At 41.6% G+C, this 16,365-nt stretch overlaps 1 protein-coding gene across 1 annotated transcript; it reads left to right on the top strand.

Moving 5' to 3' along the window:
• The first annotated feature begins 311 nt into the window (after nucleotides 1-311).
• On the top strand, nucleotides 312-4,617 carry LOC129163889 (gastrula zinc finger protein XlCGF57.1). Its single transcript, XM_054742980.2, has 2 exons — nucleotides 312-634; nucleotides 2,473-4,617. The coding sequence occupies exon 2, from the start codon at nucleotides 2,490-2,492 to the stop codon at nucleotides 4,116-4,118; it is 1,629 nt and encodes a 542-aa protein (XP_054598955.1). The 5' UTR covers nucleotides 312-634; nucleotides 2,473-2,489; the 3' UTR covers nucleotides 4,119-4,617.
• Nucleotides 4,618-16,365: the final 11,748 nt, after the last annotated feature.

Here is a 16,365-nt window from a genome sequence, read left to right as displayed (position 1 = left end):
TAAGATTGTCGAAAATTTTGTGTAAGGGGCTCCATGTCTGTGTTCGCCTTGGGCCCCCAAATTGCTAAATCCGCCCCTGGTCGTAATACACCGACAACATCGTTAGCCAAATCAACGCAACCACAACAAAGAAACCAGATGAAGCCGGATCTTGTTTCTGCTAGCAAGCTGCGCGCACATCCGCTTTGTTTACAAACAAATAAGGGGTGTATACAATTAAATGTTAAACTCGAACCGGGAGACGAGGAATTCACTCCGCGGCTAGACAGGAAAAAGCCAGTGGCTATTCAAAATAAAATAAAATGTAAACATTTCATGATATTTAAATTAATTTCAAACACGTTTATGGTTAGTAAACGTGCGCAAATATAGACTATATATCTCACGCTTTATATTGTTTTCCCATTATGTAACGGGTTACGATTTGTTAGGGTTGGATTTTTATGTTGAAGGAAGTGTTCTTTGCCGATTGTGTGGAGAGTTCCGGTTCGATTGTTTAGAAAAGAGAAAACGAGCCAGGTTGAATTGAGATCGTTAACATCTTCATCTCAAGGTTGGATTCGGGTCGAGAACGAGTCACGTGTGGACGCGTCTTTCTCACTCAGGCGACCAGGTCGACACACGCTGAGAGAAGGTTTGTAAAGTTGTGGACCGGTATGTTTGGTTGTGGTTTAACTCAGTTTAGGCTTGGGGGAAGTACGGGCCCGGTTACGGCAGTCCGGCTTCGCTTCGGCCTCAGTTGTGGTAGAGGATGGGGCGGAGGGGAGAGAGGCTGTTCACTCGGTTGTGTCGGGGACGGCGAAGCGGGACCGTGGGGGAAGTGATGGTGCTTCGGATAGTGATGTGGATTTGCAGCTGAAGCAGCTGAGGACTGCACAGGAGGGCTTTACGAGGCTGAAGTTAGCTTCCGATTCGGGAAAGGGCTAAAGGGCCATTACACACAATTTTTCTCTACTCTGAGCATCTTTAATCTGCTCTAGCTCAAAAACTACAACATCCACACAATTCAAACATATTCTAGATTATTCTACTATAAAAGCAGATAAAATAAAACACAGTGTGGGATTTGTGAAACCTTTCCCTGATTTGTGAAACTTCAACAAAGCCAGATTTATGCATTTTTCATGAGTTTAGCTTGATAGACTTTTTTTCCTCTGGACAAGAAAAAAAGTTACTGAAAATAATGTGAAAGATATATGAAAATATTGTGAAAGATAGGTAAAATTATTTTACATTAATTTTAGAAATATAATAAAAAGTGTCTGTGGGAGCTTTGAGACATCGCTAGCTTTCAACTGAGCTAGATACTTTAAGACAGGCTCAAGGCCCAGTTTACATTAAAAATAGTTACAAAAACAGTATTGTACATGATTGCGCCACATTTACACCATGGTCTGACCACTTAAAAACAACCTAAGGCTCCCTGATGCTTCCACGGGGTTGCAGCAAATTGACAGCATTGTTTTTGTAAAACAACTATAGTGCCTCCAGCGTGTCCTGGGTTTTTCCTTGGGTTTCTTCCCGGTTGGACATGCCCAGAAAACCTACTTGGTTGAGCAAACACACACGCACCCTCTAGGACACCCCTTAAGGGTATAGAGCTGATCCAGTGTTCCCCAGGACGAATCCACATTGCTCCTCCTGGATCCGAGGTTCGACAATCTGACATACCCTCTTCTTCAGAACTCTTGAGTAGCCCTTACCATGGAGGCTCAGGAGTGTGATCTTCCTGTAGTTGGAACACACCCTGCAGTCCCCCTTTTTGAATATGGAGACCACCACCCAGGTCTGCCAGTTCAGGGCAACTGCTCCTGATGTCCATGCGATATTGCAGAGCCACGTCAACCAACACAGCCCCACAACATCCAGAGCCTTAAGGAACTCTGCGGATCTCATCTCCACCAAACTTTCACAATACTTTTGGGCCCGCCAGGTTTGACTGGCATTCACCCCCACCATCGAAGCCAATTCACCAGCAGCTAGTGGTCATTTCAATGCTCTGCCCTTCTCTTCACCCAAGTGTCCAAGACATGCGGCCACAGATCAGATGAAATAACAAAGTCGATCATCGAGCTGCGGCCTAAGGTGTCCTGGTGCAGATTTACCGGTCGATCAGAGAAGAGCTGAACACGGCAGGATTTGGAGTCATATGTCCTGATATTTGGACATTTTGCCACGGATTGGATAACAGCACCGACACTTTTTTGCCCTGTGCTGCGGCGTGGATGTTTTATCTCCACAAAAAACTCAAAGCTTGAAGGAGTTCTGCCATGTGGTAGAGTTGCTAATGCTAAGGGTTATCCTCTGCTAATCGAGACATTCTCTGCCATTCCCTGGACCCTAAACCAACAACAAACATTCTCTCAATTACATGCACTGTTCTGATCTCACCAACTCAAAGCATTAATACAACTGTTATGTGTGAGTATAAAGTTACAGCAGTTGATAATCCATTTAATGTGTTTCTTACAGAAAATCTTCAAGTGGTGATGGTTAAAGAAGAAGCTCCTGAACATCAGAGTCCTGGTATGGACCAGCAGGACCCAGAACACCTCCAAATAAAGGAGGAACAGGAGGAACTCTGTATCAGTCTGGAGGGAGAGCAGCTCCATTTGAAGGAGGAGACTGATGCCTCCAGGTTTTCATTCACTGCAGCTTCTATAAAGAGTGAGGATGATGAAGAGAAGCCTCTGTTCTCACAGCTTCATCAGCAGCAAATAGAAGACAGAGATGTTTCAACCAGCAGCTCTGCTGACCAGATGAAAGCAGAAACTGGCAGGAACCCAGGTCTGAATCCTCATGAACCTGATTCTTCAGAAACTGAAGTTAGTGGAGATGAAGAAGAGGATGATGATGTGAATCTAGACTCTGAACTGTCAGACTCAGAGCCAGAGACTGGAGATGGAGACAACGACAGGAATAAGAACAGGTCTGCGGAGTCGGATGTTAAAACTGCAAACAAATCCTTTAGCTGCAATGAGTGTGGTAAACGATATTTGCACAAGCGGTCTCTCCAGAGACACGTGAAAGTGACGAGTCATTCAGCAATAATATCTTCAGGCTGTTTGAGTAATAAGAAATGTGTTGGAGTGAAGCAACATGTAGACTCGTGCAGGGAAGTCCAGACAGAACAAAAATCATTTAGTTGTGATGACCATGGAAAAAGATTTACCAGAATATCAAATTTAAACACAAACATGAGAGTCCACAACGGAGTGAAGCCTTTTGCTTGTGAGCACTGTAGGCAAAGATTTAGCCAAAAGTCAGATCTAAACACACACAAGAGGATCCATGCACGACCGAATCCTTTTCCTTGTGACCACTGTGGACAAAGATTTAGCTGCAAGTCAAATTTAAACGCACACATTAGAGTCCACACAGGAATGAAGCCTTTTGTCTGTGAGAACTGTGGACAAAGATTTAGACAAAAGGTTCATTTAAACAGTCACATGAGTGTCCACACTGGAGTGAAGCCTTTTCCTTGCAAACTCTGTGGAAAAAGATTTAGCAGCAAGTCAAATTTGAACACACACACTAGAGTCCACACAGGAGTGAAACCTTATGCTTGTGAGCTCTGTGGACAAAGATTTAGACAAAAGGCTAATTTAAACAGTCACATGAATGTCCACACAGGGGTGAAGCCATTTGCTTGTCAGTTCTGTAGTCAAAGATTTAGTGAAAAGTCGAATTTAAAAACACATATGAGGATCCACACAGGAGTGAAGCCTTTTGCCTGTGAGCTCTGTGGACAAAGATATTGCCAAAAGATAAGTTTAAACTTGCACATGAGAGTTCACATAGCGGTGAAGCCGTTTGCTTGTGAGCTCTGTGGACAAAGATTTAGCGAAGAGTCAAATTTAAAAACACATATGAGGATCCACGCAGGTGCGAAGCCTTTTGTTTGTGAGCTCTGTGGACAAAGATATCGCCAAAAGACAAGTTTAAACTTGCACATGAGATTTCACACACGTGTGGACACTCATGTGCAAGATAAGCCTTTTATTTGTGAACACTGTGGACAAAGATTTAGCTTCAAGAAAAATTTGAACGCACACATGATTCTCCACACACAGGGTTCGTACGGATGCTTGAAATCCTTGAAAATGCTTGAATTTTAATAAGGTGTTTTCAAGGTATGGAAAATGCTTAATTTTTGTATTAATTCCTTGAAAGTACTTGAAAAACAAATTGCACAGTTTTGTATTTAAAATCAACCAAGGTAGTTTGGTAAAACCCTGTTATTTTTGTTACCGTCAAAAACTAGAGCGCGATCATTTAAAGGGACTTTATGGACTTTTGAATTTTTGTGCTCGCGATTGCCCCATCAGGCCAAAAGTGTAACGGCAGCTTCAATAGTGGGCTTGTGCACGAGGCGCGCATGCTGTACGTGCACACTCCTTAACGAAAAAAACAGCTTAGACAGTCCCTTGTGTGTGTGGCCTGAAGGACAGAGGACAGGAGAACGTGCAGCTAATTAATTAAATAATTTGGTTCTGTACCTTTCTCTTCAGCACAGCCGACAAAGGTTTAAGATGGGTCAGTCCTCCTGCATGCTCAGATCATTCCCTTCCCTTGCTTGACAAATTGTTCCAAAATTAAAGTTGAACCCACATCTTTTTCATCTGTGAATTCAATGCCGTTCGGCGAGTCTCAAATAAAAATTTGGGCATCTTACTTTAAAAAATATACCATTAATGTAAAAAAGAAACTAAATGAACTATGTCCACATCCAGAATTGAACCTGCATGGGAGTCAGATATCTTAAAAGGTGAGCTACACTCTAGTAATGTTTATAGTATCTGTAACTTTTATATCGTTGATGACACCTGAAACAACGTCAAACCAAAGAACGGTTTGAAGCGAAAATGGCTATTTTGTTGCTAATTTGCAGGAAATATCCAGAAGAAAGTTCTACAGAAAGTAGCTAAGAGTCCTCAGAAATGTAGCTAGGTTCATCACTAGGCGTTAAGAACAGCGACAAAGTTGCTGAGTTGGCGCTACCTCTCTCTCTGCTGCTAAAGCTACGGATAGCAAATGCTACGGGCTATGCCTGAGCGTGAACGCGCATGAAGCAGCCTGCTTGACCCGAGCAACTCTCTTTTTCTGTGATTTTACAGAAAAACAGGGAATCACAGTAAAAATGCCAGGGCTCATTCTACAGGACCAGGACATTGCAGGAGAATGTATGAAGAAGACATTTATTATTTCTATACATGTTTTGGCTGTCAAACTTCCTTACAGTCCCTTTAACCTTTAATTAACATGGTTGCTGCTGCTCCTTTCTATAACTCTGGCGTGTTAGTAGCAGACTCCACCTACTATAGAGACGAGCCGCTGGACCAGTGGTAAGAAATATCTTTGTACAAAATTTTGGTGCTTTCCCAATCAGAAGTGCCTGTTATGAGCAGCAAAGCCCAGCTCCTCCCACTGCTGCAGACGTAGGCTGCTCTTTCTCTCGCAAAAGTCTACAAAACATCTCTGGGTTTGTGGAGTCGGACTAATAATAACACCAAAAAAAAAAAAGTTTTGGCTGCATCTTGTGAATATAAACCTCAACAGAGGTAAATATATATACTTGGACAAAATAGTTGGTACCCTTTGGCCAATGAAAGAAAAGCCCACAATGGTCACAGAACTAACTCGAGTCTGAAACTAATGATAAATACAAATTCTATTTAGTTTATCTAATAAAAGTCAGACATTGCTTTTCAACCATGCTTCAACTGAATTATTTTAAAAATCAACTCATGGAACCGGCCTGGGCAAAAATGCTGGTACCCCTAAGTTAATATTTTGTTATACAACCTTTCGAGGCAATCACTGCATAAAAAAAAATCCTGTAACTTTCAAAGAGACTTCTGCAGTATTTTGGCCCTCTCCCCATGAGCAAACTGCTCCAGTTATCTCGGGTTTGAAGGGCGCCTTTTCCAGACGGCTTGTTTCAGCTCCTTCCAAAGATGCTCAACGTGACTGAGGTCAGGGCTCATTGGCCTTTTTTAAAAGACACACCATGCTGTCAAATCAGTGTAATACTGCCACCATGGTGTGTCTTATGAACGTGCCGTGGGCGATGTGGGAATTTTGCAGCATTTGTGCTGCCACCCTTGGTAGTCATATTGCTGCAACGTCGGACTTGTGAATGCATATTCAATTCAATTCAAAAATACTTTATTAATCCCAGAGGGAAATTGATTGCTGTAGTAGCTCAGAATAATAATAAAAATCAAGTCATCAAAGAGTTATTGTATATTACAATGGCTGTTGGCAGCAGAGCCGGATTAACGCAAAGGCAAAGTAGGCACGTGCCTAGGGCCTGATTGGCTGGATGGGGCCCAGACAGAGGAACAAAATTAAAAATAAATAAATTAAAAATTAAATGTACAAATGTCCTATGATAGAATTTGTAGCTAGGACTCCTATCTACAATTTGTTTCAATATTTATTTATTAACTAAAAATAGTGACAATGTTTATCTTAACCATAGACCGTTTCAATGGCTACAGTCACATTAAACCTCTGGGGACGAGTATACGCGTCTTTTGAACAGGTCTTATTTGGGACGCTGTAGCAGCAAGACTCCGCCTCACTGAGTTTCGGTTTCAATTTGGCTTTAAAAAGGAGATTATAAACTACACCCCACTTTTTAAATTTTGTTAATAGGCAACGTAAAAGCGGAGTTAAACTAAACTAAAAAACGACCTATTTTTAGACAATCTGATAACTTGTCAAAACAGCAGTTTAGTAATCCGTGAGCGGGAATGTGCTTGTGAACATAAAAAACCCACACAAAAACATGAGATCCTTTTGCTGTTGGTAAAAAGTATCATGTTGTAGCTGAGAGAGAGAGGAAGGCTGCACGAGTAATGAGATGTGCGCAAAAAGGAGCCGCTTCGCGGGGAAAGGAGTGGCGCGAACGGAGTAACAACAAACAGACAGATATTGACGGTAAACTTCATATTGTGGAGCGATCCGGACAGATATATTGTCGCTGCAGTTTAGCAGGCTTTTACTAGGCTTTAATAAAGGATGATGAGAAGGATAAATGTAAACCAGGCAGTTCAGATAGTACAGCTGTTTTTGAACTGGAAGCAGAGGAAGTGGACGGAGACTCGCAGCCGGAGTCTGAGGCAAACAGCGAGGATGTTGATGACGATGTGGCAGATCCATCCTTCCTCATAGAAGAGTTGGGTCATGATGAGGTAGAGGATGAAGGCAGAGATCCAGCTCCTCGGAGATCCAACAAGAGGAGTGGGCGGCGCCGCGCAGCTGTCAGATCTCGGCGTGAGACAGAGCCACTCCCCACTCCAAAATCCATGTATATTATTGCCAAATTAATAAAATAAGTATAAATTCAGATAGTCCAGGTTGTCCTGAAAATAATGATACCCCATAAGGCAATATTTATTGTTTTTATTAGAAAATACAAAAGAAAAACCAAAATGAGTCAAAAACGGTGATTTACACTCTGGATCCCAGAGGGCTAATAATTTTTTTAAATTAGTTATTTGCTATATTTAGTCATAATTTTTATAAATGTACAGTCTAGATTACCATTCTAAATGATAAAAACATTCGTCATAAATGTTTGTTGGTTTCACAGTAAAATAAACAACTTTTTTCCAATTCAAATTTTATGTTTTTGAGTGATTTAAGGTCTAATATGCAACCCCTTTATGTCCAAATATACAAAATAAGTATAGATTCATAAAGTCCAGGTTGTGCTGAAAAGATTGATACCACATAAGGCAGTGGTTATGGTTTTTATTTTGGAAATAATACAAAGGAAAACTCACGGCAAATTACACCCTGGACCCCAGAGGGTTAAGGCACCACCCAATGAAGGACGTCAGAGTCAGAGCGGGACACAACAAAGCTAGCAGGTGTTTTTGAGTAGGCTAACTTTCAAGATGCTTTCGGGTGTGGCAAAACGTAAAAAAAAAAAGAAAAAAAAAGAAGAGGAACTAAAGAAGAGACAGCGGGGGGCTTTACAGAAGTTTCTGTCGGGCTGCTCGGGAAACCGTCCGACAGCTGTGAACCTGCTCGAGTCAGCAGAGCCAGAGGCCGGGCCCAAGTCCGACCCGGAGGAGACACGACCCGAAGACGTGGTGGAAGATGCGGCGGAAGACGCTGTAGAGCCAACGCCGTCAACATCAACGCCTTCACAGAAGGACAAACTGGAAGAACAGCAGCCAGAAGTGAGCCCAATATAGTCTTATAGGAGCCTCAAGACCCAGAAAGGGTATTAACAACTAGCTACCCATCTGATCCTGCAAAGTGGTACCAAACTGATGACAGGATGCGTGAGTACTTTGCACTAAACCATCCCTCTCAAAATACTGGATATTCTTCGGCATCACAGAGGAAATCTGGAGACATGAACCGAAGCTTAACCAAGGAACATTTCTTCAGACGTGTTTCTGCTGTGATTGAGGCCTGTGTTGCTGGAAGGCTGAAGATTATTCATTAGTGGAGCATGCTAAATGGTTTCCTTGGTAAGTGTTGCTGGTTTTATTAATTATTTGTCAAATATTTTTTATTAATGTTCAAATAGCAAAACAATAAGTTCACACTCAGAAAATTGACACAGAATTTCTGATTCAGCAGAGGCAAAAACAGCCTGAATGAGCATAAAGCAAGATCAAAACTTAAGATAATGTTTTCATTTTATTAAAATACTTTCTTTTAAGATTATAGATTGTATAAAATTTATACTGTAATAATTTAAGCTGTGTGTTTATAGTTTGTTTTCGAGCCTTTAAAACATGCTTCAGTCCATTCAAATGAATCCATTTATTCTTGAATGTCTTTCCACCATCATGTGATTAATTTGTCATAATTTATAAATGTTGTAAGCTATTGTATTTAGCAGAAAATCTTTTTAATTAAATGTAGTGATTAAATATAAACAGAGCAAATAAGAGACACATATTTGCTCTGTTTACATAGTTTAATGACACCTAGTGGTTATATACTGGTACCGCCTTGACAATGACACTTCCAATCGATAAGATGAGGATCATTTATTAGCATTTAATACAGCTGTGTAATGACGTATAAATTATTAATATTAAAAATTTGTCTGATAGAATGTTTTACATACAACACATGACTTATTTTGGCATACAAACAACCAATTTGTAACCAAAGACTAGGCTACGTAAAATGTGAATGAACTTTTATAAGTAAATTTGGTAAGTTTCAGATTTCAATTCATTAAATAACATCGATGGGGGGGGGGGCCTAAAAATGCAGCCTGCCTAGTGTAGTCCATTTATTTAATCCGGCTCTGGTTGGCAGGAAGGATCTCCAGTAGCGGTCAGTTTTGCAGCGAAAATGAAGAAGCCTCTGACTGAAGACACTCTTCCGTTGTCGGACAGTCTTGTGAAGAGAATGCTCAGGGTTGTCCATAATTTTCTTGATTCTCTGGAGAATCCTTCTTTGCATTCTCTCCTCCAGTGGTTCCACAGTCGTCCCCAGAACAGAACCAGCCTTTTTATTAGGCTGTTGAGCCTTTTCAGGTCCCTGCTTCTGATGCTGCTACCCCAACAGACGATGGCTGAAGAGATTACACTCTCAACAACAGACTTGTAGAAGATCTGCAGCATCTTGCTACAGACATTGAAGGACCTAAGCGTCATCAAGAAGTGCAGTCTGCTGTGTCCCTTCTTGTAAACGGCTTCGCTGTTCTTTCTCCGGTCCAATCTGTTGTCCAGGTGAACTCCAAGGTATTTGTATTCCTCAACCACCTCCACTTCTTCTCCCATGATGGAAACAGTGTTTGACTCCACCCTGTTTCTTCTGAAGTCTAAAATATATTACGCCCTGGAGTAACAAAGAGAGGCGACATGATCACATGTGGAATTAATGCCGAGCTCCAGCTGGCTACAATATTGACCCAAAGCAAATGTGGCGATAAGTTTTGCTTTACTGGAGTGATGAAGAGCTCTGGGAGCTGACAGAAGTAATAATAAATATGAAATATAACCAATGAAAGTCAGACATTGTTTTTTAATCATGCTTCAACAGATTTTAAAAAACTCATTAAACAGACATGGACAAAAAAGATGGTACCCCTACAAAAGACTGAAAATAATGTGACCAAAGGGACACGCTAATTTAAGGTGTGTCCACTAATTAGCATCACAGGTGTGTATAATCTTGTAATGAGTCAGTGGGCCTATAGGGCTCTTTAGTCACTGTGTTGTTTGGTGTGAAATGCCCACGGTCTTTTGACATGTTTGGTTGTGTATCCTCTGTATTCTGGTGAAATTAGTCAAACTGACATCCAGGTCACATGACGAGCATTGAAACTTAATTAAATTTTTTCAATCTCTACGGTGAGGTCTGGCTTTACTAAAGGTCCTCACACATGTTATGCTGGTCTTTACTTCCTGCTACTTTAAATCTTTTTGTCCAAGTGTGTCTCATATTAAATAAGTAGCAAATAAGATGAATCAATAAGGAAAGACACAAATTCACTGGTGTTTGTTAAAATATCTTTTTGTGTTTGGTTACATTTGATCTGACTGAGGGTGGTTGAGCAAAAATCCCGTGACCATACCAGGTTCTGACCGCTAGGGGGCGCCACCTGTAGGTGGTCAGCTCAGTGTAAGTTGGTGTGGAGTTTGGGTGACAGGGACTCTGGGGGGAGATAGTATGATAGAAGGTGGAACAAGCTTCTTGGAGGGTGGTGATGGCCTGCCTTTCTCCAAATCTACCTCTTCTAGACCTCCTGGGGGTCAAAGTCGGACACTCTGTTTTCAGACACAGTTTAAAGTAAAAGAAAAATATCCAAATTAAATTGGGCCGATACTTGTGCTATTCTGTTAAATGTTATTTGCTACAGAATATATATTAAACAGAGCCTAAAAGGGTATAAAATGAAGAAAAAGGTACTATGATATTTTTTATGCCAAAACGGCCTTTGACCACATGTCTCTGAAGGTCTGAGGTCATCTCTGCTTTTGTTTTACCTTTCTGTGGCCTTACTAGCGCTCTGTAGAATAATGATGCACTACACATTAGTGATTATTAGGGTTACTAGCAAAGAGGTAACGGCCAAACCAAATAGTTCAGAATCACTTCATATGATGACTGACAGAACTACAGCAGTAACACACATCCGCTCACACAAATGTCAGAAATGTAGACGGTAGAGATGGAGGGATTAACACTAAACTCCATGACATTAATTCCACGCTGAGTGGAAAAACCTACAGAATTATGGAAGCAGAAAAGTTGCAACCCTACCACGTGGACCTCCGTCTGCTCCCAGTTGTAGTCCAGAATGTGTTGATGGCCTGGTGGAGGGCCATACCCTGAAGAGAACTGGGCCAGTAGCAGTTATCACCAAGCGTGAGCACGAGCTCCATCTGCCGGGTTTGGATAAATTCAACTACTGAATATTTGTCTGGAAAAGAAAAACGTATCATCTTCTTGATCAGTGGAGGGGCATAGACCTGAGAAGGCACAGGGTAATGAGGCAGCATAGAAGTGTATCTAAGGGCATTTACCTTAGGATGACAGTCCACAGCGCTCTGAACCAATGTCTGATGAAGAACACCGTGCCATAAACTCTCCATCAACAGCGAGCTGTAGACAGCGTGTGGTTTGTTTGGCTGGGGTGCTCGGTCGGTAGAGCTGAGGAAAATAATCTAATATTTGATGCATTAAGATGCGGGCATAAACGATTATTGTGCTGGCTTGCTCTAAGTGGTCGTTAGATGTCTCACGCGTCTGCTTGATCAGGAATCCTCTGGGTCGCTGCTCTGCTCTAAACTTTGCATCCGGCTTCGTAGCTTTTATTATTTGGGGACCTGTGTTCATGTTTTTAGCTAGCCTTTTCACCATGCCCAGCAAAGTCCTGTTTATCCTGTTTGTGAAGAGACGGGCCAAAACCCTCTCCTGCATAGTCAGGAAACAGCTGCAGAAAGCAGCAAGGCTAACACGGCCAGAGTGCAATCCTCTGAGTAGAGGATGCAAGTGCATCATGAATTTAGCTTAGAGGCCAGTTAAAAGGTTGTAGTTTTAACAACTCACTCTGGTTTGTTTGAAAAAACTAAATCTAATAGTGCTTTACTAGTTTGGGTGATTCTTGTTGCCTTGGTGACCATTTGATGCAATTTATGTTTAATGCAATCATTCTGAGTTTTCCTTTTTCCTACTATCCAGCCAATTTCTATTAAAATCTCCCATTAAAATAGTTTCAGCTCGTGCATTAAGTGACTTCAATAATTTATCAAGATGTTCATAAGATACAGTATGAGAGGGTGGATCATGTAAAATCATTATGTTAAATTTCATTGTAAATGAAAGCACAGCACTCTAAACCACAAGTGTCCAATTCAATAACGGATCATTTAAAAGTCTCTCTTATGTAAATCAATACATGCAACAGTTCAAACTGAGTGGCACCATCTTGGCAGACAGTTGCCCGCAGTTAGGCTATTGATATTTGCAGAAAACCCAAACTAGAAACATGGTAGAGACCTGTGGTGCCCCAGGATGCTATAACAGACGCGGACGAGATAAGGGAAGAGCCAAATTCCCCAAGATCCAGAACACAGCAAACGTTGGATCATTGCAATAAAACGCGCTAGTGACCGGGCTAAAATGAAACTGTGGGATCCCGGGAGCCAAGGTTTTTGCTTACGCAGCGAACACTTCATATCATACCAACGTTTCCTCAACTGTATATGGTATTTATTTTAAATGCTTTTATTACTATTCTTGGTGGGCTTCCTAAACATATTTTGACGTGACATTTTCTGTCTTATTGCTCATAGCAATAAGTAAATATCACTTAAAACTTTGCCTTATCGTTCATGATTTCTGCTGCTGTGTACATAACCCTGCTTGATTCAGGCCCTGTCCACACGTAGCCGGGGATCTGCCAAAACGTAGATATTTTTCTACGTTTTGGCCTGTCATCCACATGAAAACGGAGTTTTTTCACACGAAAACGGATCTTTTTAAAAACTCCGGCCAAAGTGAAGATCTGCGTTTTCTCCGTTTTGGGTGTCTGCGTGTGGACAGACAAAACCGGAGTTTTAAGGTCCGCAACGTCACTTTCCACGACAAAAAATGCTGACATCACGTGTGCGACCTGTGTTTACACTAGCCGACAGCATGGATGTCCTCAGAGCTGCGCTCGCTTTATCAATTGTCCAAGCGCTTTTTGCTTGTTTGTGTTTGCAAGCGGAATTACTGCTCCTTGCGGAAGACCGCAGGAAGACGAAAAGTTAAGCTGACTGGATACAATTCAGGGGAAGTACTGCCGCCTACAGGTCTGGCATGTCCTTAACAACGTATTTATCCGGGTACGTGTGGACAGTTTTTTTTTAAATGAGTTGGTGTGGATGCAAGTTTTTGGAGGGGCGGATATTCGTTTTTTTAAATACCCGGCTACGTGTGGACTAGGCCTCAGTTTGTATTCATCCTGGCTTTTGTATGTTCACGTTACTTTTGTGCTGCAGGTCCAGAGACTTTTGCATCCTGTTCCATTGCAGAAAGTTTAATATTTCCAACGTTTACTGGTGAAGGATTTAGTGCATGATGAGTCAGCTTTAATGTAATATCTCCATCCTGTGCAGGAATAGTAGACATCCTCAGCACTTCAACACTATTTGTGAGTAGATTGTATACCAGTAGAAGAATCCCAACTGTTGTTGCCAGACGGACCAGGATTCAGTTTAACATCGCCACTCAAGAGGAGTAGATGGAAAAGTAATGATCCTGCAATCCTTCTGCCTTTAACATGTTGGACTTCAGCTTGATGTGGTTTTTCAATTAATGAAGTGTTCATCCGACTACTTGGTTTTTCACCATCAGGCATTGTCCAAGTGGAAAACAGAGAAGCCACCCGCAAAGTAGCCAAACAAAGACATACCTTGTGTGTCCTGTCTCTTCCCTTTGGTCAGTGTTTTGTAGCTTATATCCTTGAGCACAACGGGAACGTGGTAGTTTAAAAACAAAGAAAAAATCCTTGAAGAACTGGAGAAGCTGCAAACAACTTGGCCATGTGTTGGAAGTATCCTGTCTTTGCTTTGATCTGAAGTTGGAATTCTTGGATCATTTATCCTGTTGATCGTTCTCATAGATGCAAAACTGCACCAGTTTGCACAACTTCAATCAACATTAGCCAAAAAAGCTTACACACAGACGAAAATGAAAGAGTAGCTGTGGGGCCTAACAAACCACCACTGCTCTTAGCAGCCATCTTGCCACGTCAGTGATGCAAATTAGTAGTCCTGGGGTCTCATTTATAAAGCGTGCTTACGCACAAAATGGGACCAGAAAACTGCATAAGCAACTTTCCACGCAAACGTTGGTATTTATTTTAAAAAAAAAAACCTAGAGGAAAAATGTGCACAACTTTAAGTTGACTAAGGACCTGACTTACACACATTTTGGACATTGAGAATGCAGTGCTGCTGCTGAGATGGATAAAATTATGAATCCCAGCAGCATTACCACTTGTACCGCTTCTGGCGCACACAGAACAAGCACCTAACTCGGTTCACGCTCCAACATTTTATGATTGAGGGTGACGGGTGTATGCCCCTTCGTCCCAGTTGATGGCGTCACTGCCACGCTTCTGGATCTCAATGGACTCCCCGATACGCCAATTGGGACCCAGAACTTGCAGTGCCAGATGTGAACCGGTACCCCTGCTTAAGCCAGTACATGTGCAGGCCCGTCTGAAGTTTTCTGGAGAGCATTTGGATGATCCAGAAGAGGTTCGGGAGAATGTCATATGGTCAGATCAGATGAAACCACAATAGAACCTTTTGGTAAAATCTCTACTCGTCGTATTTGGAGAAGAAAGAAGGCTGAGTTACATCCAAAGAACACCATGCCTAATGTAAAGCATGGGGGTGGAAACATCATGCTTGGGGACCAAGACAACTCATCAAAGTAAAGGAAAGAATGAATGGGGACATGTATCATCAGATTTTGAGTGAAAACCCTTCACCAGCAAGGGCACTGAAGGTGAAACGTGGCTGGGTCTTCCAGCATGACTATGATCCCAAACACACAGCACAGGTAACGAAGGAGTGGCTTCATAAGAAGCATTTCAAGGTCCTGGAGTGGTCTAGCCAGTCTCCAGAAGTAGGAGGAGTTGAAAGCCCACGTTGCCCAGCAACAGCCCCAAAACATCAAGTGCTAAATGTACCGTACGTCCAGAACAAGGCTGCTTGTTTGGTTCTCAGATGTTCTGATGCTACTAGTTGCTGAAATGCACCACACATCATCATGGCCTCTAATAGTAAACTGCAGCAGAATCTACTTCTAACCCTAACTTTATTCATAAAGTCATTTTAATGGGTTGACCGGATTCATTTTTTGAAGTTTATGTACTCTGACCAGATACACACCCACTGTACTAGGTATGCATGTGATACCAAATTAAAATGGACCACTGCATTTTCTGTTGCTGCCAGGAATGGAATACACTACCCCAAATAGAAGGGTATGCATTCTCTTAAGTCATTAAAATATTACAGCAGTGGTTCCACCTAGACGTTTTCTGTTTATTGAAAGTTGGAACCCATGAGGCTAACCCGCTGGGTTCTGTCTGAAATGTGATTTGTTTGGTTGGATAAAGCCATAGATGTAATGTGGATTTTGTATATTTTGTGATTTGGACCCCAGGATGGCTTCGGTGGTGGAAGCTAATGGTGATCCTAACAAACATCACTGCTCTAGGAAATCTCCATGGAGGAATGGGCCAAAATACCAGCAAGTGTGAAAACATTGTGAAGACCTGCAGTAAAGTTGGACCTCTGCCATTGCCAACAAAAGATGCACAAAGTATTGAGATGGACTGTTGTTGATCAAATATTTATGTTCACCGTAATAAGATTATTTTTTTAATAAGATCTGAATTTCAGGGGTTTTTTTTCGTCTAGCGGTTGTTTACCTACGATGGAAATTATAGGCCTCTCATCTGTTTAAGTTGAAGTACTTCAGGCTAGAGATGTCAAGATACAACTTTTTCCACTTCCGATCCGATATTACAGCCTTGCGTACTGACCAATCCCGATATCAGCACAAATCATACACTTCTACCCATTTCGTAAAGTGGAATGTATGAAAGGCTTGATCAAGTGATATTACTCAATCAGAGAACAAGAGCCAGTAACCGCAAGTATGAAAGGCTTCTTTTTTAAAAATAACCATTGGTTGCAAAAATGTAAACCATAACTGCTTATATCGGAGATTTTTGATGCAGTCCGATATTATACGACGCTGTTTTTGGGCTGATATCGAATTACTTCAAACATCGATATCGAAATAGGACCTCCCCACTTCAGGCATCGTTGGATAACGACAACCAGAGATGAGTTTAAAGAAAAACATATC

Source organism: Nothobranchius furzeri, chromosome 14 (assembly GCF_043380555.1).
Source record: "Nothobranchius furzeri strain GRZ-AD chromosome 14, NfurGRZ-RIMD1, whole genome shotgun sequence".
NCBI lineage: Eukaryota > Metazoa > Chordata > Actinopteri > Cyprinodontiformes > Nothobranchiidae > Nothobranchius > Nothobranchius furzeri.
This window is presented reverse-complemented; position numbering and strand designations above follow the sequence as displayed.

What these genes read in the sequence shown, in the direction of transcription:
- LOC129163889 (XM_054742980.2), top strand. Translation starts at nt 2,490, where the DNA reads ATGGTTAAAGAAGAAGCTCCTGAACATCAGAGTCCTGGTATGGACCAG.